Below are 27,694 nucleotides of genomic sequence, written 5' to 3' on the forward strand. Positions count from 1 at the left end.
ATATTCTGTACCTCTTATAAACACTCTACATTTCCTCATGAAATAAATAATAACAGTTTCATGAATGGCTAATATTTTTCTGACCAATAATTATATTAGCTGACATATCACATCGACAGACTGTCTCATTGAAATGGGGTTGGAGCGTAAAGATGATCTAGGGGCCTGGGAGAGACACATTTATCAGGAAGAATGAATTATATAGTAACTGCATTTAAGTAAAAGAAGTAAGTTCTGTACTCCTAGGAAACAAAGAAAAATTGGAAACCTCAAATAACATTTAGCTGGAGAAAAGTAAAAGTTAGGAGGGCTCTTGGGATGGGGTGGGGGATGAGAGGGATTTTAGAGACCTGTGAGTATGGGGAGATGGAGGGAAGAGAGAGATTACTGGGAAGCTGCTTTTTGGGAGACCCTAAGAGGGACTGAGATAAGAACTGAGGTGTTGCCTTGTCATATGAATTCACTTACCTCTGAAAGTTTTGAAAGTGATTTCAAAAGAGACTCTAATTATTCTATCTAATAAGGAGGGAATATGCTAACTGACTGGCCCGCCCTCAAAGATGGTGGCACTCACAGCCAATAAGGAGGGAATATGCTAATTGACTGCCACACCCTCAAAGATGATGGTGCCCACAACCACAAGATGGCGGCGCCCAGTCCCCTCAGCCCCGCTGGGGTGCCTGCCTCCGGAGTCCCCCAGTACCCCAACTCCCCCCGACACCCAGGGCCAGCACGAGGTACAGGCAAGCCTCATATATCGACTGCCCAGCCGCCCAGGGCCACCCAAGGCTCAGGTAACCAGGGCCGGCTGAGGCTTGTGCTGCTGGCAGTGGCAGCAGCAGAGGTGTGATGGGGCATCACCTCCCACCCCTGAGGGCTCTTGGACTGTGAGAGGGGGCAGGCCAGGCTGAGGGACCCCCCCTCTCCAGTGCATGAATTTTCATGCACTGGGCCTCTAGTTTAAAATAATTTTTTATTTGCTGTACTATTTTTTAAATCTTCACCCAAGGATATGTTTTTATTGATTTGAGAGAAAGAGGGAAAATGTGTGTGTGTGTGTGTGTGTGAGAGAGAGAGAGAGAGAGAGAGAGAAAGAGAGAGAGAGAGAGAGAGAGAGAGAGACATCAATGTAAATGAGAAACATTAATCAGTTGCCTCCCAACAGGGGATGGAATCTGCAACCTAGGTATGTGCCCTGACCGGAAATTGAACCTGCAACATTTTTGGTGTAAGAGACGACACTCCAATGAACTGAGCCACCTGGCCAGGGCTATTTCATATACTATTGTTTCTTTAAATGAAATTCCAAGGGTAGCCATGACCACAAAGTGGCATAGATTTACGTGGGTTTCATATGGTATTTGTAGAAACCATGTAGTGTAATGATTAAGAAGATAGACTCTGAAGCCAGATTGCTTGGGCTTAATTCACAGCTCTGCTGCTTGCTAGTTGTCATCTTGGCAAGCTGCTGAACTTTTTAACAAAATAGCGGTTATAGTAGTGTGTATCTCATATATGTGTTGTGTGTAGCAAGTTAGTCCATGCAGATGTAGGGTGCTAGAACAGTCCCTGACAGAATAGTGCCTGGAACATTATAACATTCATTAATGCTGGATACTATTATTGTTACTACTATTTTTAAAAATATATTTTTATTTATTTCAGAGAGGAAAGGAAAGGGAGAGATAGAAACATCAATGATGAGAAGAGAGAGAACATTGATTGGCTGCCTCCTGTATGCCCCCACTATAGATCCAGCACGAACCCCAGCATGTGCCCTGACGGAATTGATCCATGATCTCTTTGTTCATAGGTTGACACTCAACCACTGAGCCATACCAGCTGGGCATTATTGTTATTTTTAATATGATTATTATTCAGATGATGCAGAAAAACATTTATGAGGCCAGTATATATAATTCATTTATTTTATAAATATACTAGTGGCCTGGTGCACGAAATTCATGCACTCGAGGGGGTTCCTCAGCCCGACCTTTGCCCTCTCACAGTCCAGAAGCCCTCGGGCGATGTCCGACTGACAGCTTAGCACAGTTGGACATCCTTAGCACTGCTGCGAAGGTGGGAGAGGCTCCTGCCACCACTGCTGCACTTGCCAGCCATGAGCCCGGCTTCTGGCTGAGCAGTGCTCTCCCTATGGGAGCACACTGACCACCAGGGGGCAGCTCCTGCGTTGAGCATCTGCCCTCTGGTGGTCAGTGTGCGTCATAGCGACCTGTCGTTCTGCCGTTAGGTCAATTTGCATATTAGCCTTTTATTATATAGGATTGAGTGGTTACTCTGTACCCAGCATGTGCTAAGTTTTGAAGATAATACAGAAAACACTTTATGAATTCAAAACTTGAGGGTTCTTAGTAAAACATCAGGACATGAAATTTAGTCAGTAAAGGGCTTTTTTGTCAGAGGTTGAACTGATATAGACCCACTTGGCATGTGCATAGAACAGAAACTTCCTAAAAGGTTAGTATGTTCCTTACATAACTTGGGTCAAATGATCTGTAATCTCAAATGCTCCAAGATGAGTCTTTCAGTTAAACAGTGATTTATGATGAGTGACTTTACTATTGAAAAGAGGTCTGTCAAATACAAATACTAGACATGTAGGAAGCAGAATTGACAGTAATTCACAGAAAACAAAGGGCCTGAGTCAGCTTCTCATATGGCATGAAAGGCCTCCCAGCCCTGAACTGAAATGGGCCTCTCAGATTGTTTCTAAGGAAGCCAAACACTTTCATTTTATCTAAAAATGATTTCTGGTGTATGATCATGGACTACGATGATTGCTTGTTTCTGGTAAGATATTGCTGTATAATAATGCTGTGTAGTACAGAAGGCAGTAAGAATGGTTTTCCAAAATCTTTAATCATTCTCTATCTTCCCCAGTCTGGATATAAAGAAGTTACAGTAACCATTTACATTAAATGATAATTGGAACATAAAAATTGACCATGAAAAACAGATGCATGGTTGTATAAAATCTTTACATATGGTTACAGTTTACTACTAGATCAGCACTTTCAACCATTTTCATCTCAGGGCACACATTAACTCATTACTAAAAGTCTGCAGCACACCAAACATATGTATTTTTTTTGCTGATCTGACAAAAATAATAGGCATAATTTTGATTGATTTTAAAATAATAATAATAATAGCAATTACCTTCTCTTTTTGCTCAAAGTGGCTTTTTTAAAAAGTAGGTGCCTATACTTGTAATAAGGATTTCTGATGCCAAGAATTAACCAATTAGACAGAAACTTATTATGCAACATGACCAATAAGATGCAACTCTGTTATATGACCTATATATTTGTGGTTCTACACAGGGTATTCACATCAAATGGCTACTGTTGTGTTGACTGTTGTCTTTGTATATATTTATGTGTGTGTGTGTGTGTGTGTGTGTGTGTGTGTGTGTGTGTGTGTATTTTAAAATCTAAGGAAAAAGAGGTCAGTGCCCCTAACTAAATAGTCAGGCAATGCATGCTTTAAAAATTCTTATGGCACACCATGAAAATCGCTATACTAGATAATATCTTAAATGGAAGATGGATTATTCAATGAGATTTTTGCAAATAATAGGAACAAAAGCTTTTTAAAGAGTGTGTTTTAGAGACAGTACTTTCTAATTAAGTATTAGAGGTTAATAAATTAAGAAGATTGCTTTAAATTCCATATTAAAGATGCAAAAAGAAAAATGTTCATTTGATAACACATGTTATTTGTATTGTACTTAAGTCAGATATTTATCACTGATAATTACTTTTTGATTGATTTCCTATCTGAAAAATGTCCTATCTTAATTTTCTTTTAAAATGCAGCAAAATCATATCATATTGTTTCTGGCCCACATACCTTCATTTGTCCATCTCTTTCAGGTTTATTTCCTGCTGTCTTGAATCTTGCTTCTAATGCTTTCATCACCACGAATGCAACATGTGGAGAAAAAGGACCCGAAATGTATTGCAAATTGGTAGAGCATGTACCTGGGCAGCCCGTGAGGGACCCCCAGTGTCGAATCTGCAATCAAAACAGCAGCAATCCAAATCGTATGTATTTTAATGTTTCATTTGGCAATGAGCAGTATCTATAATTGAGAGATTTTGAGAAGTTTAAAAGTCGAAGGGCTTGTGTGTCCCCCAAATTTCTAGAACTTCTTTTCCACTGTGAGCTTTTTCATAGCCTTTCTCCATCACTTGACAAACATTAGATTTCCTTATGTTAGAACCAGGAACAGTGCTTGAACAGGGTTTTCTAACTGAAGACCTGTGGCAGGCATTAGGTTTACTACCTACAAAATCATACCCGAGGATGTGGTTGCTAATTTAGACTTTAGTCATTCATTGGTCACTTAGGTGCCAGGTACTGTGGTGGGGATCCAAAAGGAATAAGGTGTAGTCCCTGGCTTCAACTAATGAAGAAATGGGCAAAAGCAGACTAATACTAGATAGTGTGGTAGATACAAATGAAAGAATGAGCATAGGGCCCTGAGGGAGAGAGGCATGGTCAGAAATTCAGTCCTGGTGTAAATGAAGGATTGTCAGATAAAGTCATATCTATGCTGAGATCCAAGATTAGACTGAGCAGGTATAAAGGAGAGAGAGGGAAGAGAAGAAGGAATGCCAGGAAGATAAATCAGAGTAAGACAGAAAACCTCACTTGCTCTGGGAATGGCAAGTAGTTAGGAATGGCTAGAACTAAGAGTGTCAGGGGCAGCGGGTAGAGAGGAGTCTGGTGCAGAGGCAGGAATCATATAATGAAGGTGAAGAGGGTTGTAAAGACAGGTGCCATGCAAAGCCACCTTGGTGGCCTCTAGGAACAGCTCTGATATCTCAGACTCATTCATGTATTTATTCGGCAAGCATCTGAACACCTGCCATTAGTGATGCATTTTACTGAAACATAATGTTGTCATACATAGCCCTTGACTTAAGGGGTTTCAAGGAGAACAGAGGAGAAATGGAAAAGTAAATCAAGTGCTAAGGGAGCATCTAGAGACTCCTGGGAGAAAGTGACCCATGTACTGAAAAACTAAAGTTAGTAAGATGAAAAAGAGAAAAGTATTACAAAAGAAAAAGCAAACATGAATCTTGCAAGTATAAAACAGCATGATATAGTCAGAGAACTATAAGTAATTTAGTTGAAAGAGTAAAGCATTTTTATGGAGAAGGGGAGAATGGTGTCACTTTATCTGAAGGCTGATTTAGAAATGTGCATTGGGGAATCATTAAATATATTGGGGAAGTTAATAAAGTGAATACTTAATGTCAATGAGGTGAGTTACAATGGGATTAAACTTCACAGTTATATTACTTTTAAATTTTCTTAGTGTTCCTTCTTTTTTTGTTTTAAGTTGTAAAACTTATAAAATGAAAAAAAAAGCTTTCTCTCACAATTTACATTTTTATATCAAAAGAAAGTTGGGAGGCATTGAGCATTCTTTCTTTCTTGCAGCTGGTTTAAAGAAAGAATGCTAGTCCCCTCTCTGTTACTAATTTAGAGATGCTAAAATCAGTATATCTAGAAAATTGGGACTTTTGAGATTACAATTGCTGGTCTTATATACAAAGGAATGTTAAAAAAAATAGTTAAGAAACCAAAGATAGCAATCACCAGAACCTTCCTTGCTTTTTAATGACTCTGGTTCTGTTCTGTGGTGTAGACTGTCATGGGAGGGTGCCGGGTGGGAGTGATGAAACACATCCCATCTGCTTGCTATTCCTGTATAATGCCGGGGTTCTTGTTCCAGCATTAAGAAGGGTTCAGCAATCTGGAGAAAGGCTGTGCGTAGATTAAGTAGGAGTCCAGAGATGAAAGATAATTTTGAAAGGCATAGGGAGTCAGAGTAGCCTAGCTGAAGGAACCAAGTTCTTCTTGTCTCAGGACCCTTGCTTTTTATTAACACAATTTGTCCTAAGGCAAGGTGGAGATAATACACTTCAAAGGGTAGGGTACAGAAGCATTGTCAGATTGGGGAATAGCCTATGGCTGTTCAGGTGTTTGTCCAGTAGGAGGCAATAACATGTAGATTAAGATGCCCTGGGTTGTCTGGCAGCAAACAATGATCCCTTTCAGGTTTGGGGGAAATGCCCTCAGCCATTCCAACAGGTGATAACATATGTGACTCAGCCCTTGTTGACTCCCCAAGTTCCATCAACCTTTTGATGAAACTCTTGCAATTATGACATGCTGGAATTGGCTTCTGGCAGTATAGCATGATGAGAGCAAAGGATCTAACTTAAGCCATCAAAAGCAAGAAAATTGAAGAAAGGACCAAAAAATAAATCAGCTGATGGACTATTAGCTTTAGGTTCATTAGGGGAAATGATGAAGGTGGGGAGAAACTGCCATGAGTTCAGGAACTGGTGGCCTTGATGATTTCATAAATAATGTGAGAAAGCCTGGAGGCATGGAAATGTTTTGGGGGGAATGGTGGGATGGTGTTGGATATACATAAATGTGTGTTTAGAATGGGCTAGGAAGAGAGGAAGGGTTAGAGTTATAGGTAGTATATAAAATAATGTGTGTGTCTGTATGGATGCATATATGTGTGTGTATATGTATGTGTGTGTATATGTATGTATTGAAATATAAATCCACATACAGGGTAGGGTAAAAGTAGGTTTATAGTTGTGAGACTACAAAATAGTTTATTCTTGTATTATTTATTAATTATTATATTATTTTCCATATGAATAACTGTATTTATAGTTCCTGCCTTAGGATAAATAAGGCTTAGCTATAAAAAGCAATTAGACAAATGTTCAAAACAGTAAACTCAGGACTATGTCTGTGGTGCATATTATAAATGACGTGGATATCGAGAAGGAAAGCATCAATGGGAACTGAAGGAACAAGAGAAAGTTCCAAGAAGTTGGTTAGACTTAGAAGGAACTTAGAGAAAGTTCCAAGAAGGTGGTTAGACTTAAAAGCTGAATGACTTGCGATAGGAGGGGAAAGCATTCCAGAAAAGGAGGAAAAGAAGGAAATGTTGCAATCATAAGAGACAGGTTATAAGAAAAGTGCAAAGATGGGGCTGGAGGAAAAACTGAGTGGAGACTTGGTTGGAAAACGAATGAGATGTGTTCACTAAATTTAGTCCAAGAACAGCTTTTACTTCCCTTTTTAAGTCCTATATTCAAGGTCTCTTTGTTTCAATGGGAGACATCCATAGTTAGGCAGTCTACTCCATGTTTATTTTCAAACTGGGACAAAAAGCAAATAAACTGCTTCAGTAAAGCAGGTACAGATGAGGTATGTTTTGTATTTCCCATTTTAATTTATTTGTAGTGCTTTTTAAACTTATCACAGTCTAGATTTACTTTGTGCAATTAATTGTAAATTCCTAGCTACATTACATTTTAAAATCCTGTTTTAGCACTGGACATTTAGAAAGAATGCCCCACAAGAATAAAAATCTAGCAATAACCCACATGAATATATTTTAGCAAAAGTTGGAGCGACAGATGATAGAATTCCACAAATTCAGTGAACAGCTAGAATAAATCTGGAAGCCTCTACTTAATCACCATACAAAGGAGAGGAAACTTGAACTTTCTACTATTAATAGATTGTGCTTCCCAATTAAAAAGAAAGATTGGAAAGATTTACTTTATTAACAATTTCCTCACCAAATTTTAGATGCTGTTAGCTTTGGATTGACTTGTGTAGCTATTCCTGTTACGAATGTTATGTTTCCATCTCTTGTAAAGAATGGAAGTATGCCAACAATTAATCAGTTTTTGCAAATAAATTATGATTAAACTTTCATAATGGGGATTATGGTTAATTATTCATTCAACCCCCAGTCTTCCTTTTTTTGTGAATAAGTCTCATATCAATTTGAACTGAAGTGGCAGATATCAAAATTTCCAATTAGACAGCTCCTCTCACAATTACTTAAGAGCCATGAATTTGATTTGGAAATGTGGTTTTGTGTGGGTGTTTTTCTATCACACATTAAACCCACAGTCTGTAAAGAAGATTCAAGAGGATGTTGAGGAAATGTTTGCTGTGTTGTTTATTTTTCTTCAGAAGAAATGCCAGTAATAATTCATTTATGAATTCTGATTCCTATGGGCCAATTACATCACCCATTCACACCACCAAGGGCATTCCTTTAATATTTAGTTATGCTCTGGTATTTGTTGTCATTATAAAGAACTGACACCTTTCCTAGCTTCAGCAGAACAAGTTAACTAGCGTTAATTATTCATATATATAACAAATTTACTTTTCATTAATGAGATGGGATGCCTCATCTCAATGGATTGCTAATGTAAAAAGACCTGATACAAAACAAAGTCCATACAGCTATTTAGTTGAATTAAATAATTTACCAATAAAAATTAATTATTTTTGTCCTGCCCTATAACTCATATTAATAGAAGTAACTCAAATACATAAGTCTTGGTTTTCAGTTAAACAGGTTTTAGCATATTACATTAATAAAATTATTATGTAATAAAAGTGTTCATAATCTGAACATGGCATATTTATTGAATATTCAGCTTTTAATATTTCTTTCTTTTGGAAATGATTTTACTATTACACTTCTATTGCAATAAGAACTTCATTTGGCTTGATTTTTATGTTAAAATTTTTGTAAGATATAATTTGTCTCCAATTAAAATTCCGAACAATGTACATTTTGAACGTATATTTAATTAATTTTATGTATATGCATATTAATGCTAATAATATCAATAGTTGTCATGTTTCTCAGCTAACCTCCCTGTAAGTTGAGAGTTCCCATCCAAGATACTTTTACTAGTCAATGGCAAAATGAGGAAATGAGAACAAAATTCCAAATTTTTCATGAAAAAAAAGGAATACCTTAAAAACTATCTTTTATTTTAATATTATGGTTTTAAAAAATCTTTTGTTGCTTTAAATGTCCTTTATTTTATGAAACAATAGTAATGTTACATTAAATGAAAGTAAAGTAGACAGGAGGCTATTATTACCTGGAGAAATAAAGAGCTTGAACTCCTGTATCAATTCCCCAAATCTTTCTCTCACACGTTTTTTAATTCCTTTTTTTTTTTTTTCCTGAAAATTAAGAATGTGGGAGCCACTGCTATGAATGGACTTTTGTTATTCCTACGTCAGGTATGACACACAGTTTAGGTGACTTGTTCATGGCCAGTTAAGTACTAAATGGTGGAACCAGGTGGACTGTCTCGCTTCTTATTCTCCAGCTCTTCAGAATGTCAACCCGGGTGCCTTTTCATCACATTGTCATTAGAACACCCGGTGGAATTACTGTAGGCACACCCAGAGTCCAAGTCCATGTTCCTCATAGTGATATGGTTTGTTCCTTTTTTGAAGTCTTTCTTGAATTTACCAAAAAGCAAATGTGTTCTGATGTCCCAAGTGGATCCCAGGAAAGGATCTGGGGTGTTTATCTAAGGCGTCCCTGGAGATAAACTTCAACCGTGCAGGTGTGGGACATTCAAGTAGTTGCTGGCGAAGAGACTGCTCTTACACAGCAGGACCAGGGTGGCAGGCTTAGGACCAACAAAGACCAGAGGCTTTAATTCAAGTTTAAGCGCACACAAATTAATTTAATTAACTGCCGGAGGAATTACACCACATGAAACATATGCAGTTGCAAATCACACAGCTTTTTATTACTCACACAAATTCCTGAGCGGCTGCGGGTACAAGCTTAGTTAGGGATCCCCGTGGTGCTGTCCTCTGGGGTCCGGCAGCTGGGCTGGTCTGGACCGGGTGCAGGGGGCTGGCGTTCTTCTCCCGAGAGCTTGGGGATTACTGGCCGTTCTTCTGTCACCTGGCAGGAAGAGGAGCGTGGAGCGGCGTCGCTTGTCAGACCGACAAAGGGACGGGCCTTTGTAATGTCTCGACAAGACGAGCATCATTGGCTGGCAGGGGTTCATATTTAAGGCTTGTTCGTACCCGCAGCAGCCCAGGTGGCTATCAATGATTTACGTCAATGCACATATGTTAATCTCAAACCGGGGGGGGGGGGGGGGGGAACAAGGAGAGTATGTCACTCAGGCAAGTGTTTATCTTGACACAAGTCACTCTGCCTCAGTTCAAATCCTTATCTCTGGGGTACACACGCTTCAGGGCAGTGGGGAATCACACTTTAAGTTTCAAGTTAATTTAAACATTTTAAAACCTTCTTAATATGTATTTTTTAGGCATTTTAAAACATTTCTATATTTTACTATGACATCTGATCTAAAAGGTTATTGTTAGGCCATTGATTTGAAACATCTTCGCAGAGAATTAGTGTCATAAAAGTTCTCAAGACTGAAACCCCAAGGCATCTTTCATTCATAAAGAACAGAAGAGCAGCAAGGAAGGCAACCCCCACTTCGTTTATGTTTCTATGGGAAAATAGGCTGACTTCTAAAGGAGAGATTGGGATGTTAAGTACCTTTAATGAGGCCCTGGAGATAGAAATAGGAACATCCCACCATCTCCACTCCTGCCAGTCTGACCTGTGCACAAGCTGGGCCTCTTTAGAGGAGGAGAAAAGGAGCAGAACTGGTGGGAAATGAGAGGCACAGATTTCAGACCGGGACCAATGACAGAACCCAAATGGAAGGAGGGCTTTGGCAGCCCAGAGGCATGGCTGCTGTGGTGAGATGCCTGCCTGGAGCTCAGTTGGAGGAGATAAGGAATCTAAGGAGGAAGAACTGTAAGAGCAGACTGTGGGGGTAAGGGACAATGTTTGTCCACACCTTTTATTCATTTTCTATCCTCAACCTCGCTTTTATCCTCACAATAGATCCTGTCCTCATATATCGGAGTAAAGGCAAGGGAAATCCATGGTTTGTTGGCAGGATGTAGTTTCATGTGCAGTCCTCTTCCTGCTTGCTCTTATTGTATGCACTTCTCCACTGATTTAGGAATTGTGGGGACAGGCGGAAGCTGGCTGGGGGGTTTGGAGTGTCTTTCATTATACTCTTAAATAGTAGTAGAAAGTTGGCAAGTTAAGAACCACATGAGATGGATTTGACAGCCTTTTATATTAAAACCAGACACATATTGGATTGCCCGAGTCTCAGTAATGAATGTGTCAGAAGGACAAATCTTCAAGTACCTTTAAGCCACTATTCAGCATTTTGTGTTCCTGTTAACAAAGTTGATGGCATACTAGAGCCACTTCAAACAGTGGAGGTTTTGCTTCTTTGAAGGATTGACACATCAATTAATTTCAATATTATGTATTTACACTTAACTTCTGTAGTTATTATTAAATTTTCCCATTTGAATTGATGGCCAGAGTACTGAGCAGCTTCTTATTTTATAGCCTCAGAATTTAGCCATTTCACACTACTTTGTAGAGTGCTATGAAAAGTTGATGTTAAATAAATTATGTTGAAAATATATGAATCTTCATATGATGATGTTTTAACTTAGTTTTTACTTTTTTCTTTAAAGAAACAGCTATACATTTTTAATATGATCTTTTCTCCTCCTTTCACATGCTGCTGCTGATTCAATAGAGAGACACCCAATTACAAATGCTATTGATGGAAAGAACAGTTGGTGGCAGAGTCCCAGTATTAAGAATGGAATTGAATACCATTATGTGACCATTACACTGGATTTACAACAGGTACAGTGCCTCCTCCTTTTTTTTTAATTCCCTATGCTGTACTCTACATCCCCATGACTATTTTAACTAATAATTTTTGCTTCTTAAACCCTTCACCTTTTTTTCTAAGTTAGGTGTAGTGCTTCTTCTTCGTCTTCTTTTCCGTAATCATTTTCCACTTGGAAATTGTATCTTGGATTTGCTTTTAGGGTCACTAGTAGTTCTTTGGTGAGGAAACACTTTTTTTTTTTTTAATCACCCTCCATTATTTTCTTGACATAATTAACAAAGCGGCCTATTCATTTAGTATGTTGTTGTTTTAAAATTTGGGGCATTTTTTTTTCTAAAGCACAGCTAAAATGAATTCACAGAAAGAGTTCAGCACTGAATAACGAGCTAATTCTGTCTGACTAATGAGAGTTAATGATGAAAATATGGATCAACAACATTTTACAGCAGTGTCAAGATGACTGCAATGGAAGATGGCTCTTGAAATCAGCAAATAAATTAGAGAACTGTTTATTTAAAAACAGAAATAGCAATACAAAGAGATCTATTCAAAATCTATGGGGAAAAGATCTGTTAACATTTTCATATCATGCAAATTCTGTTATGGAAAGTCTGAACAGCACAGCCTAAAATAGATGGAATGTGGGCAGTTTTTCACAACTATCCGATGGCTTCCACACATAAATCACAGCTGCATTTCATTATGTAGGTGTGATATTGTGTATTCTCCCATTTTATTCTTCCAGTGGTCAACTGTGGCTGCCGAGAGGGATGAATTAAACCACTTAGTTATTGGAAATACCAGCATACAGCAAAAATATATTAAATTTCAATAAGTGGCAGTATTCTTTATTAGAGAATCTTTAAATAAAAGGTGAATGGCTCTAAACACTGAGATTTAGTTTGGAAGCTCCCACTATGAGTTTCAGTTTATTCTTTAACTTGCAAATGTTGATTGTATAATTTTCAAATTAAGGTAACAGGTTATAATAAAACTGTACAGAACAAAAGATCATACATCCTTATTAGCCAGATTGTGTCTAAATATTAAAAGTAATATATTCCCTGGCAAAATACCTCAGTTGTGTTTATTACTACAAATATTTTAAAGTGGCTTTTCAGCCAAGTTTTCTGTCAGGAGGTTGTGTAGATTAATCTCAAACTGGCTGAAACAATGAAGCATTGGCCTTGTAATGTAGTGCAACCAAGGAAATCAGGCTCAAATACTAATGGATCAGTTCCTCTCTGCCTTGGGTCATTATGATTATATTAATTTAATAAGTCAAGTTAGGAAACAAAGATAAATAATCTTCAAGATACAGAGTAAATATTTAATTTAGCTTTCTGTCTTCATACTGTTTACTATTTCTGTGCTAAAATCTTGCAATATGGCATGGAATATGTCAGTTTCACCATCATACTATTTAAATAAATTTTTCATTTTTGCTTTATCATCATCCTCACTGCCTCTTACCTTCCTGAATTCATTTCAGATGATCAGCTTTTCCATCATCAATATTGAGTATAATTTGTTAATAAAAATAAAATAGAAAAATCAAGAAGTAAAGTAAGAAAGTAAAGATATTTTCCTGTGATGTTAGAATATGTTCAAGAAAATTAAACCATATAGATGTCACAGTAAGATTATAATTTGCTTAATTTTATGATAGTACACATAACTGAGATTTCATATATAGATAACATCCGGATGTCATGATTAACATACCTCCAAGTGGCTCTGTCAGCTTTTTACATACGTATCTAGATAAAGATACTGAGACACAGAGAAGATACCAACAAGGTATGTGTCTTAGCCCGTTTGGGCTGCTATAACAAAATACTACAGCCTGGTGGCTTATGAACAACTCACGAGCCGCAGTTTGCTGCTCTGTTGACTAATGAGTTTGCTGACCACTGGAGTAGCCTATATGTGTTTTTTTAGTAAGAGAACCTCAGAGGGCTTACTAATTCATCCCTGAAATAATTCCCATTTCTTACACTGCCTTTTGATATGTCAGAAAGTTCTTGGTAAAAGCTGAGTTGTTGCTTTGTCCACATCATTGCCTTCACTGACAGTCAGTAACAGTATTTTTCACCTTAAGAAGAGACTCTGTTCCTCAGTTACACTTTATCTAAGATTATCTTTTCCTTCTCAACGCAAGTAGTATTTGACACTTTGGGCCACATTTTCACTTATGGTCAGACTCTCAGAGCACACTCTGGTTTATTTTTTAAATTGTGGTAAAATCTACATAACAATTGCCATCTTAACAACCATTTATAGTTCAGTGAATTTAATGCATTCACATTGTTGTGCTACCATCTTCAGCTCCTGAACTCTTCTTAGCTTACCAAACTGAAACTGTACCCATTTAATAGTAACTCCCCATTCTCCCCCACTCCTCTCAGCCCCTGGAAACCACCATTATACCTCGGTCTCTCTGAATTTGACTATTCTAGTCACCTCATACAAGTAAAACCATACAATAGTTGTCTTTTTGTGTCTGGCTTATTTCACTTAACATAATGTCTCAAGGTCCATTCATGTTTGTAGCATGTGTCAGAAGGGTTTGTTTGTTTTTCCTTTTTAAGGCTGAATAATATTTCATTATATGTATATACCACATTTTGTTTATCCAGTCATTTTCCATAGACACTTGGATTGTTTCTATCTTTTACCCATTATGAATAATGCTGCTATGAACGTATGTGTACGAATATCTGTTTGAATCTCCATTATTTCTCTTTGGGTATATACCCAGAACTGAATTGCTGGATCAAAAGTTAACATATCCTATATAATAAAAGGCTAATATGCAAATAGACGGAATGGTGGAACAACCAAACTGAACAACCAGTCACTATGACATGCACTGACCACCAGGGGGCATGTGCGGAACATGGTGGGCATTGGCCATGACAGAATGGTGGAGCAGGTGAGCGGGATGCCAGACCAAGGAGGGGTGCTAGTTGCTGTCATTGGGGTGAGCCTCCTGTGGTTACTAAAAATTCTTTGCTCCCACGATGCGGTCCCACCTGGCATTTGCACCTGCTGCTGGCGCTGGCCCCGCTCACACCCACTGCCAGCGTTGGAGCCACTGTTCACACCCACGGCCAGCTCCCGGCACCGGCCCTGATAATTTGCCACTGATTGCCCCTCAGGGTTTCTCCACCTCCCCTGCTCCTGAGGGGCAATTGGGGCCAACAGCCACCTCTTGTACCCGCTGCCGGTGCCGGCCCCGCTTGCACCCATTGCTGGTACTGGCCCCAATTGCTCAGTGCTGTCAGCGGGTGCAAGCAGGGCTGGCGCTGTCAGCGTGTGGGAGCAGTGGCGGTAGGAGCGGGGGGGAGGGGGCATGGTGGGAGGGGCCAAGACCCGCCCCTGTGCCCACCACAGCCTCACGGCCCACAGTTCCTTTCAAGGTGCATGAATTCGTGCACTGGGCCCCCAGTCCTATATAATAAAGAGGTAATATGCAAACTGACCCTCATGCCCTCGCACAAGATGGCCATCCCCATGTGGTCAAAGATGGCCACCACAAGATGGCTGGCAGGGAAGGGTAGTTGTGGGCAATCAGGCCAGCAGGGGAGGGCAGGTAGGGGTGACCAGGCCAGTAGGGGAGGGCAGTTAGGGGTGACCACGCTGGCAGGGGAGGGGAGTTGGGGCGGGACCAGGCCTGCAGGGGAGGGCAGTTGGGGGTGACTGGGCTGGCAGGGGAGCAGTTAGGCATTGATCAGGCTGGCAGGGGAGTGGTTAGGGGGTGATCAGGCTGTCAGGCAGATGAGCAGTTGGGAGCCAGCAGTCGGAAATCCTCCGAAGGGTCCCAGATTGGAGGGGGTGCAGGCTGGGCTGAGGGATACCCCCACCCCCCAGTGCATGAATTTTGTGCACTGGGCCTCTAGTATACTTATAAATGTATTTGAGGAAGCACCATAGTTTTCCATAGCAGCTACACCATTTTACATTCCCACTAACAGTGCACAGAATTTCCAGTTCTTGCATATGCTCGCCAACACTTGTTATTTTCTGTGTTGTTATTGATGATAATTGCCATCCCAATGGGTGTGAGGTGTTAATGGTTCAGATTTTCTTTCATGATTTTCAAATCTTCCTTGAGATAATCTGGGATGAAACATTCTGAGAGATCTATAACTTTTAGACCATATGCTATTGGAAAGAATAGCAGTGAAGAGTGCCTATATAAAATCTGAGAATCTTGAAACATGACAGATATAAGCATTACATTATATGAAGTTAAATTCTGGACAATTTTGCTCAGCTTGCTAAAATATGTCATCAACAAAAAAGCCATGATATGTAGTCAGGTACGGAATGAACTGCTTTATTTATATAAATTATGTTTTTATAATATAAATATATGTTGAATACTAGTGTCAAGAAATTCAACAGTCATTTTTGTCTCTAGGGAGTTACTAATGACACTTTTTGAGACTTATTTTGTACTAGGTACTAGGCAAAATGTTTTACATGATTTATCATAAGGAATTTTCAACTCTCTTAGAAAGATATAACAGATGAGAACATTTTGCTTCAGAGAGATTTAGTAACCTGCTTAAATTTTGCAATTGGTAAGCAATAGAACCAAAGTCAAAACCCAGTTCTTTTTTTCTATTTTAGAGCCTGCCCTCTGTATTCCAAATAGACATTCATGCAACTTAATTCCTTACCTGAATGCTAGAGTACTTAAGAGTATCAGTGCTTCTCTGCTCTATACAATATAAGTTGGCATATATACATGCTAATAATTGTGCTGTCACTAAAAATTAGAATGGATTAATATAAAAACATTAAATTAAAAACCCTACCTTGAAGTTAAAATTAGGACTTACCAAATATATTACTAACCTCTAATATATATGAATAGAAATAATTTGAAATACTGACTTCACTATTTAAATGTCTTCTCAAAATGTCTTGGAGAGAGTTATTGCTTTATTAAATGCTAATCATCAGTCAATCTAAGTACTTTAGTTTTAATAAATCATGCAGTTTGTGGGCCTTTGATAAGAAATTTTTTTTGGACAATTACAACTGCAATTGACTAAACAGTATGCTAGAAGATTTGACAAAAATTATTATTGATCCAAATTGGTCAAAAGGATTTTCAGAGTGTAAATCCTTATTTCTTCATTTTTAGTGTGGATAATTTATTTTCCTAAGGAAGCACATTTAACTTTTCTTTTGTAATCACAATGAAAATCCTGCCTGAATATTTACATATCAACACAGCTTTTAAAATTCTTTTACTCATAGATATTAAATAGAATTCCATACTCTAAATTTTATAAAAGAAGCATTTCTGAAGACATAGAAAATAAGCATGCTTTTTAAACACTAAAATTATGTCTTTTAAATATCATTGCCAAATATAGATTCATAATGAAGGTTAGAGTGTTAAACAACTTTTTAGAACAAATGGTTTATTGTAAACTTGTTTAGTCTGTATGTTAAATATCTGCATTTTAAAAAAGTTTTATATCTTAGTGACTTAGTCAAATATATCTAAAAATAGTGAGAAATTTGATAAAATAAGATTTATATTTGAAATTAAATTAGCACTGCTGATTGGATTAAAAGTCATAATTTTATATTTTGCTATTTGTTTTAATATTTAATTTTTTATTCTTTACTATTTTTTCCATTTAAATATAGAAATATATAAGAGCTCTTGGTAATTCCTTTACACATTTTATTACTTTTCCAGCATCTATGTGGATACTGGTGACTGGCAAATAATAGGTGCCCAATAAATAGCTATTGAATAAATGGACACCTTGGATGAATCTTCCTGTCTCTGATCTTTCTTCTTGCTGCTATTATAGTATTACTTTATCATATTATCTCCCTCCTCTATAATATGATTATATAAATGATTCCTTGCTCAGAATAGTATAAATTGCTAATCCAACCCTTAGACTTAAATAAACTTTTTAGTAATATTAGTTTTTTAAACATCCAATAAAGTTAAGATGGAATGTGTCGCTTCTCCATTAGGAGCCAACTTCCAAGTTTCCAAAAGGGTTCAGTTTCAATGGAAAGCACCTTTATCTATTGATAACATAATGTGGAGATTCTGTTTTAGCAATTCACGTAAAGAAGATATTCTAAACTATAAAAAATAGACTCTTGTTTACTGTCCTTTTTAAATCTGGTTGTATTGTCAGGTTTTTTTTGAGAATAATATTTATCTCATGTCTGTAGACTGAATGTATTTGACCAGCTTTAATTTTCTTGATTATCATTAAAACTTCTAATTATAAAATAATTCATGAATTACATGTTGACATAAAAGTACATTTTATTAAAAATCTTATTATTTATCTCCTTAAAATCATTGCATTCTATTATTTCCAGTATGACTTTAAATGAGTACTTTTAAATTTTATTCTTGAAACATTTATTTTTTCCATTGGTACTTTCTTATTGGTTGTTTTTGCCATATACATCTTGACATTTTTACCTGGGTTAAATAGCAAAAACAACTGTATTTATGGATTTTTTTGTGAACTCACTTTTTGATATAGATTCGACTTTATCTTATAAAAGTTCACAGCATTAACATTTGGATTTATTGCAGTTCTCTTCATCATACACACACATGCACACACAAATACACATGCATTTTAAATTGTAGTGTACTCTAAACAAAGTTTTATGTTCTTTTTAACTTTATGTTTGGAATCATCACAACTTTATGATGGAAGTGTATTATTATTTTATTGTCCAGATGGAAAAATGAGGCGCAGAAAGGATATGAAATTTTCTAAAGTGGCAGAGGCCATTTAATATTACACACTGCATTTGTCCCTCAACCAACATACTTGCACATCTAATGGAATATTGCAAATCTTATAGCTTGAAATAGAAGTCCTGATGATTTACCTCCCCCAAAATGGAACTTCTCAGCAATAGCACCACTCTTAATCCAGTAGTCAGACAAAACAATGAAAAGAAACAAAAACCTTGGAAATTATCCTTGATTATTCTTTTCCCTGCATGCCCCTTATCCAAGTCCTGCAAACTGAACCTACAAAATATATCCTGAATCTGACACTATTACCTGTATCACTACCACTTAATCTAAGACACCATTATCTCTCACCAGGCTCCAGAAGAGCCCCTGACTAGTCTCTCTGTTTCACATCCCTCTTTATGGCCTCCTCACCAAACGGCAACCATAGCAATCTTTTAAAAATATATATTGGATCTCACACCCTCTCTGCCCAAAATTCTCCAATGGCTTCCTAACAAGCACAGATGAAATCCATACTCCTTGCTACATCCTGTACAGCCTGCATGGCTTGGCACTTGTGTGCTCCCCCAACAGTGTAGCTGCTACTCTTTTATTCTAGACATTGACCTTCTTGGGATGAACCGAGTTTGTTCTTGCATCAGGCTGTTTACACTTACTATTCCCTCTACCTTAAATACTCCTTCCCAAGATCTTGACATATCATTCCTCATGTAACTAGTAAGTGAGGTATCTGCTCACATGTCACCTCAGAAATTCCTTTCTTGGTCACCATCTATTTTAGAAGCTTCTACCTAAAATTGCACTATTTATTCATTTACCTTGTTTGTTGCAGTGGGAGACCTGGAAAGTGTTTAACAACTGGCTCTCCAGAGGGTAAAACAAAACAAAACACCCTGATTTGTAGTGTTAGCCAGTGTTCATGGTGTGAATATTCCCATAAGGGCTGATTTTAAGTTACCAACATGATGTCAGTCAAAACGGAATTGGGAAGAGATACACCCAGTTGGCTTTTTGAAAGCCAGTGCAAGCTGGTTCCAGCACACCATTGGTGTATTGCCTAATTTTCTAAAATATAATCCCCATGAGAGAGCCACTTTCTTATCTTCACTGTTGTATTTCATGACCTCATTTAAAGACTGGCAAAATAAATAATGCATTGCTCAATCATATTTGTAGAATAAATGAATCAGTGAATTTAACCAATATATTACTTAGTGGGACTTAAATATTCTGCAGAAGTGCAGAATATTAGGATCTGTATTAGGAATGATGGAAAACACAAAGGTAAGAGTAGTACTAGTAAAGCAAATTTGACCGAAGGTATAACTGTCCTTCCCACCCTTCTTAATCCTGGAGCTGCCTCAGTTCCTATCTAAATATTCCCCTTTAAACCTTAAAAGGATTATTATATTAAGAATGTGAACATTTAAATGTATTTTGCTCCTATTTCAATAATTACATGTATGCTCAGGCTGCAAAAATGGATCTGAAGTTAGTCTAGTGTGCTGTGTACTTAAAGCATTTGATGCATGTCTAAATTATTAATGTCAAGAATATCTACAATTTAAATTATTACCTTTTTTGGTTTGCATTATAATAATAAAGTTTATGACCTAGACATAAAAAGGACTACATCAAGAATTTGAAAAGTCATGCTACTATTCTGCATTTCCATCTGTGATGATACTCGGTAGTATATTATGCTGAACAGGCAAAAACTCGAGTGTCTCATCCATACAAAATATATGTTAAATGCTTTCAACAAGTGTCTGTACTTACTACCTTCTGTTTATGGTCACTATTTGTGATACCATTCTATACTGATTGCAGATAGAAAGACTGGGATAAGAAAAAGTTGAAACTCCATCTTTCATACCTTTTATAATGCTTTGCCAGTAGCTACAGTTCTCTAACAACAATCCACAGTTTGTTTGTTTATATATTTATTTTTAATACTCACCCAATAATATATTTTTATTGATTTTAGACAGAGTGGGGGGAGAGCGAGAGAAAGAGAGCAAGAGAGAGAGAGAGAGAGAGAGAGGAGGGAGGTGAGAAACTCAATTTGTTGCCTCCCATATGCGCCCCATTGGGGATCAAACCAGTAACCTAGGTATGTGCCCTGACCTGGAATCAAACTCATAACCCTTTGGTGTATGGGATGATGCCCCAGCCAACTGAGCCACCTGGCCAGCACCCACAATATATTTATATTGAACAGAATCTTGGCTTCCAAATGAAGCACTTCGATAGAGTGTTGTTTATGGTGTTCCTTTCTACAATATCCCTCAACATTACTTATGGTCAAATTGTATGGGTGTTTTGCTGCCATCCAGTCTCTGCTGTTTAGATGGATTCAATGTAGAATGCCATATTTTACTATTGATGATTATCCAGCATTACTATTAGATGTTGAGTAATTGTAGTCAAACAACTTTTATGGATTATTATGTTTTATGCCGTGGGTACCACAAAGGAGATAGAGCTTGATACCATATTGCTGAAGTACTACTTCTCTTTCCTAAAAATATATTGTCCTTTAAATTTTAAATCTAGACATTGTGATTAAATGTCCTATTGGATAGTGATTTCAGAATCAGAATTCAATGAGAACATATTGTCATACTTTATTGTAAATGGGAAGGTGTGTGAGATTTTTCTAGTCAAGGCTTTTATAGAAATTAATTAGTTAGAGACTGATAGAATGCTCATTGCAGGACACTTGATAATACAGAAAATGTCCAATATAATTTTCTCTTTTTCCAGATAATTATAACTGTGACTTTTTGTGATGTTCATAACCTGTTTAATAGGAGGAATTTCAATATTAAAAATTGTTCTATGTAACTTTAAAGTTGTTTTTTCCCCTCCTGCAGCTCAAGTCCTAGTTTTATTAGCCTTGATTTTTCTCTAGTGGTGAGCGTTAAAAACCCCACAAGATTTATTTATTTTTATTTAGGGACAACCAATTAGTCCTACATGGAGAACTTTGGAAAGTGCAGGAGCAGTCAGACCCACTAACAGGGCACTTGTTTGTGAAGGCCACACAGAGGAGACAGAGACACTAAAGTGTCCTGTGTGTGCTGCAGATCCTTCTGGGGCTTCCAAAATCTAGGTCTTGGCACCTCATAAATCATTTGACTTGACATCACCAAAGTTATGTTATGACTTGGTGGGTTTCTAGCAAAAAGAACCAGGAGAAATCTAGGCAGACTACCAAGAGGGTAGAATTTGCAGGGTGGTTATTGTAAGAACTTGATCACATCTCCTCTTAAAATAGTAGCCTTTCAAAATAGTCATCATAACTAATTGGCACTCAATCCTTAGGAAGTGTTTATATAGTTATGTGAGTGTTGTCTACTATTCTTATTTTTAAATTGTAGCCAGAATGACATCAGGTTCTGAAACTTTCTCATTGTTCATTTCATTTACACCCCTCACACTTCACTGGCAAGTGAGGCCACCTCTTTAAAATTTAGGGTAAAGGCCAGCTTGACAAACCTTGGCACAATGCTCTCTTTTGCAGATTTTCATTTCAGAGGGAAAATATGTGATTTAGACATATTTAGGATTGCTAGCTCGGTAGAATTTCCCCTCTGTCTATGATGAGGCATGTGTCATCTGTACTTACTAATGTTGTATGGTGGTTAGGTAGATTCACCCTTTAAGTACTTGTAGAACACGTCATGGAGATAGATTGACTCAGGAAAAGAAGCAATAGACATGAGTCTACAGGGCCTAAGCTGGGCTGTTGAGGACAGGTCATTGTGGATGTCACTTATTCACAGGGTTGCCAGGAGTCAGAACCAACTCTTTGGTGCACAGAACATGCATAGAAATCACCTTGAGGTTTCTTAAGTGATTTCAGAGTTGGCATTCTATTTTTGATCACCTATCCAATTAAATTTTAAAAAATTAATTGAGAATCTATTGTGTGTTAAGACATTAAAAGATGTTTATAGAGTATTCTACTGCTAGCAACTTATAACTAATTTGATGGTAAAAAAGGCAAAATTGCTTCTTTTTAAAAAAAATATATTTTATTGATTTTTCACAGAGTGGAAGGGAGAGGGATAGAGAGTTAGAAACATCAATGAGAGAGAGACATTGATCAGCTGCCTCCTGCACATCCCCAGTGGGGGGATGCCCTTGACTGGAATCGAACTTGGGACCCCTCAGTCCCCAGGCCGACGCTCTAGCCACTGAGCCAAACTGGTTAGGGCCAAAATTGCTTCTTTACAAAGCAAAATTAAATTGTCATAAGAGATGTTCAATTGTTAGTTTGCAATGTAAAATGGTATATAAGAATGTGATTAGGTTGGAAATTAAGATGTGCGAAATCCTAATATATAAAAACCCTGGATCTGTAACATCCGCAACGACTGGAGTCTCGACCAACCGGAAATCAGTCCTGTAGTCAGTGCTGGGTTGCTGTGGTGACCCAGCACTGACTGCTACAGCTGCAGGCACGGTGACTCAGCACTGACTGCTGAGGAGTCTGCAAATCAGGCCTGGAAAGAGGCCTAAAGAGAGAAGCAGGGTCTGATCCATAGCCTCTGTGGCAGCTTTAATCAGCACTTGCCTCTCTCTTTCCGGGCCTGGTCATTAGCCGCGCCTCCATTTCCCTCCAGGCCTCCACCAGGGCTGCTGATCAGCCCCGCCTTTCTGATCAGGCCCTGTTGATAGGCCCAGAGACGCAGACTGGCATAGAAACCGACCAATTAGAACCAAATCTGGGTCAACTATGAGAAGCCAATGGCTCCCTAGGGGGCGGAGCTTTTGACACTGACTGGCATAGAAACCGACCAGTCAGAACCAAATTGGCCAGCAGAGGAGGGCAGTTGGGGGCTATTGGGCTGGTAGGGGAGGAGTTGGGTGTTAACCAGGCTGGCAGGGGAGCAGTTAGGGGGTGATCAGGCTGGCAGGCATGCGAGTGGTTAGGAGCCAGCAGTCCCGGATTGTGAAAGGGATGTCCAACTGTCGGTTTAGGCCTGGTCCCCCAAGGGGTCCCAGATTGGAGAGGGTGCAGGCTGGGCTGAGGGACACCCCCCCCCCCCCCAATGCACAGATTTTGTGCACCGGGCCTCTAGTAACTGTATAAAGAAGTTTGTTGAAATATTCATAGACATGAAAGGTATTATTATGCAAAAAGCAAAATTAGACAAAACTGGATCTTATAATCTTGCTCTTTAATTCACTAGTCATGTGAAGTGGAACAAGGTACCTTGTGTATTATGTTCCATTGTAGCCATAACAGATTACCAAAAATTTAGAGGCTTAAAAAAACACAAATTTATTATCTTACAGTTTAATAGGTTAGGATTCTGACATGAGCCTTACTGGGCTAAAATTCAGATGTGGACATGGTTGTATTCCCTCTGGAGGCTGTAGAATTCATTTCTTTGATTTTTTCTAGCTTCTATAGGCTGCCTGCATTCCTTGGCTCATAACCCCTTCTTCCATCTTCAAAGCCAGAAATGTACTTCTCATGTTACATCACTCTAACATTCTATTTTGCTTCCCTCTTCTATGTTTAAGGATGTTTCTGTTTACATTGGGCCCACTGGCATTATCCAGCATTATCTTCCTAACTCAAGGTCTTCAACTAAATCATATCTGCAGTCCCCTTTGCCATAAAAGGTAACATATTCACAGGTTCCAGTGATTAAGATCTGATCTTAATCTTAGACGGGCCATTATTCTCTCTGCCACACCTACCCTCTTTCATTTCAACTTTCTAATCAGTTCCTACTTATGTCATAGTTTTTCTGTTTTGTTTGTTTTTGTTTTTCTAATAAATTTTTATTGTTCAGATTATTACAGTTGTCCCTCTTTTTTCCCACCATAGCTCCCCTCCACTGGTTCCCACCCCACCCTTTGCCCTTACCGCCCCCCCCACTGTCCTTATCCATAGGTGTACGATTTTTGTCCCGTCTCTTCCCGCACCTCCACACCCCTTCCCCCCCTGAGAATTGTCAGTCCACTCCCTTTCTATGCCCCTGATTCTATTATATTCACCAGTTTATTCTGTTCATCAGACTTTTTATTCACTTGATTTTTAGATTCACTTGTTGATAGATATGCATTTGTGGTCACTTTGTTGTTCATAATTTTTATCTTTACCTTTTTCTTCTTCCTCTTCTTAAAGAATACCCTTCAGCATTTCATATAATAATGATTTGGTAGTGATGAACTCCTTTAGCTTTTTCTTATCTGTGAAGCTCTTTATCTGCCCTTCAATTCTAAATGATAGCTTTGCTGGGTAGAGTAATCTTGGTTGTAGGTTCTTGCTATTCATCACTTTGAATATTTCTTGCCACTCCCTTCTGGCCTGCATATTTTCTGTTGAGAAATCGGCTGACAGTCGTATGGGTGCTCCCTTGTAGGTAACTAACTGTTTTTCTCTTGCTGCTTTTAATATTCTCTTTTTGTCTTTTGCCCTTGGCATTTTAATTATGATGTGTCTTGGTGTGGTCCTCTTTGGATTCCTTTTGTTTGGGGTTCTCTGTGCTTCCTGGACTTGTAAGTCTACTTTTATCACCAGGTAGGGGAAGTTTTCTGTCATTATTTCTTCAAATATGTTTTCAATATCTTGCTCTCTCTTTTTCTGGCACCCTCATAATTCGGATGTTGGTATGCTTGAAGTTGTCCCAGAGGCTCCTTACACTATCTTCATATTTTTGGATTCTTTTTTCTTTTTTCTTTTCTGGTTGGTATTTTTTTGCTTCTTCGTATTGCAAATCTTTGACTTGATTCTTGGGATCCTCTAGTCTACTGTTGGATCTCTGTACATTATTCTTTATTTCAGTCAGTGTATGCTTAATTTCTAGTTGGTCCTTTTTCAAGAGTCTCACTAAATTTCTCAGAGGTTTCTAGAAGAGTCTTGAGTAACCTTATAACCGTGGTTTTGAACTCTGTATCCAGTAGTTTGCTTTCCTCCATTTCTGTCATTTGTGACCTGTTTCTTTGTCTCCACATTTTGGCTGCTTCCCTGTGTTGATAGTGTGGTTTTGTGTGCTAGGTGTCCTATAGGGCGCAGTGGCTCAGCCTCCCTAATTACCTGAGGTGGACACTCTTGGTGCACCCTTTTGTGGGCTGTATGCACAGTCTTGTTGTAGTTAAGTCTTGATTGTTGTTGGTATCACTGGGAGGAATTGACCTCCAGGCCACTTGGCTGTGAGGTTCAGTTGTGTCTATGATGGGATAACTTCTATGTTGGAGACACCCTTATGGGGCAAGACTTGCTTCAGTGGGGCTTTGGTGCTCACTGAGTCTGCCCCCTGAGTATGTCTCTTATGGATCTGAAGAGTTGTAGTCTGGATGGTGTCTCTCTGACCACTGGGTACACTGGCTCTTGGTTCTCCAAGGAGAGAGGCCACCCAGCAGGAGCTACAGGGAGATCTGCAGATTCCTTCTCTTTGTTTAGGGTTTGGAGGTGCCCAGATGAGGCCTAGCTGTGAAGCAATGAAAGCTGCTGTGGAGCCTTGGGCCTTCTTTTGGAAGTTCTGTGGCTCTCTGACCCAGCTGCAGTTTGTTAGGTAATTTTAGATTGCAAAGGGCCAGGCCATTCATATGCAAAGCCTCTGTGCACAGCTGGGGTGGGGTTGTAAATTTGGTGGGGTGGGGTCTCAGGGAATCAACATGGTGGAACAAATAGCAATGGCTGACCTTCAGCCCTGCCCTAAGAGGTCCCTGGGTCTCAGTGTCCTGCGGTAATCGCTGCAAGCACCCCTGAGAAAAAGCCGCCCTCGTGTTCTGGCCCGAAGCCAGACAGTCCAGTTTCCCCCCTTATGAGTCTGGGTCCCCAGAGTCTCACCCGGAACTGGAGTTGAGAGCAGTCAGGAGCTTGTGTCTCCCACCCGATTGAAAAATACAATCACGTCTTCAGTTGCCAGCCCTTTCCACATGCGCCTCCATACTTCCGCATGTCCTCTGAGTCTCAGTGTGCTTTTCTCTTCCCTTCTAGTTGTAGAATTTCCACTCAGCCAGCCTTCCTGTGGTTCTGGATGATGTTAGTTTTGTCTTTTAGTAGTAGTTTTGAAGTGGTTGTGCGAGGCAACAAGTTCAAGTTCAGGTGTTTACCTATGCTGCCATCTTGGTTTCTCTTGTCATAGTTTTTGTAAGCAGAAATAAACCTCTTAATGCTGAACTGCCTGGTTAAAACTAGGCACTAAGTAAAATGTTTATTTCCCTATGGAAAAGATTACCAGGAAATAAAACACTGAGCACACTTTTGTTAGGGAAACTTGAGTTATGAAGGACCAGAACAGGACTTGGGGAGGAATTCAGATAGTTCTATCTTCTGAATACTCCTGCTGTTTTCACACCTTCCTCTGCCATTGTTTACTTTCCATTTTAGGCAGAAGCTGTATTAAGAAAACATGTTTTTATTTTTTAAAAAATTCCTGAATTATAAATAAATACAAATTTTCAAAGGTAATTAAAATTTCAGAAAAGGGGGGAACAGCATAGTCAAAGGCTGTAGAGACTTCAAAGAAGATGGAGATGGATGTAGAAATATGAATTTTCCAACCATGTTGCTTGTAATTCTGAAAGCAATTAGGGTGGTGTGTTGTGTGGGCTACAGGGGTGGTTAAGTAATAGACAATAGTGGGTACAAACTATTTTTAAGAATGTCCCTAGAGAAGGACAAGAAAGTGGGGCAATATATAAACATGGAAATAGCTGATGCTATTTCATTTGTAGTAGCTAAAATTGAATAAATGTTAAGTGACTCTAATATGTTGAAAGAATTCATGAGCCAAGATCACAAAGTTTCATTCTGTCTTTGATTTGCTATTCTGCACTGTTAACATTATATGTCTGACTCTTCGCATCACCACAAATCTTTGCTATTATTCCCCAAATGCTTTGAACTAGAGTGATTCATTCATGTCTACAATGTCATAAATTGGAGAACACGAAGGTTCTTACCCTGGTAACTATAGAAGCACAAAAACAAAGGCAATGCCAGGTATTTCTCCAGGGTGAATACATTTCACAAGGCAAGCTTTAAACTGTCACATTTCTGATTGTCTGTGATTCACACCAATATTGTGCTCTGTGATGGCTTCATTGAAAGGACTGTCATGTTCTATGGGGGACTCAGCCTACCTGCTCTTTTACCAGTAGCTGGTGTGAAAGCCATGCTGTGCCAATGGCTTGTTCACAGAAGGCAGGCCAATCTTTTGAACCGTAGATTGTTTCAAATGAGGGAGAAATAGGTGAGGCGAGAATAGATGTCAAGGGCAATGCTAAAGAGATGGAAAATGCTTGTCTGAGTTTTACCTGCAGCTAACATTGTTAAAAATGATAGACG

General features: G+C 38.6%; 1 protein-coding gene across 2 annotated transcripts in view; it reads left to right on the forward strand.

Moving 5' to 3' along the window:
* The window catches only part of LAMA2 (laminin subunit alpha 2), a 519,987-nt gene that overhangs the window by 127,656 nt on the left and 364,637 nt on the right, over window positions 1-27,694 (forward strand). For both annotated transcript variants that reach the window (XM_080664727.1, XM_080664728.1), the window contains exons 2-3: window positions 3,897-4,067; window positions 11,499-11,611. In XM_080664727.1, coding sequence (XP_080520853.1) covers window positions 3,897-4,067; window positions 11,499-11,611 — 284 coding nt within the window. The remainder of the gene's footprint in view (window positions 1-3,896; window positions 4,068-11,498; window positions 11,612-27,694) is intronic.

The sequence above is a fragment of the Plecotus auritus genome, assembly GCF_963455305.1.
Source record: "Plecotus auritus genome assembly, chromosome: 4".
Taxonomy (NCBI): domain Eukaryota; kingdom Metazoa; phylum Chordata; class Mammalia; order Chiroptera; family Vespertilionidae; genus Plecotus; species Plecotus auritus.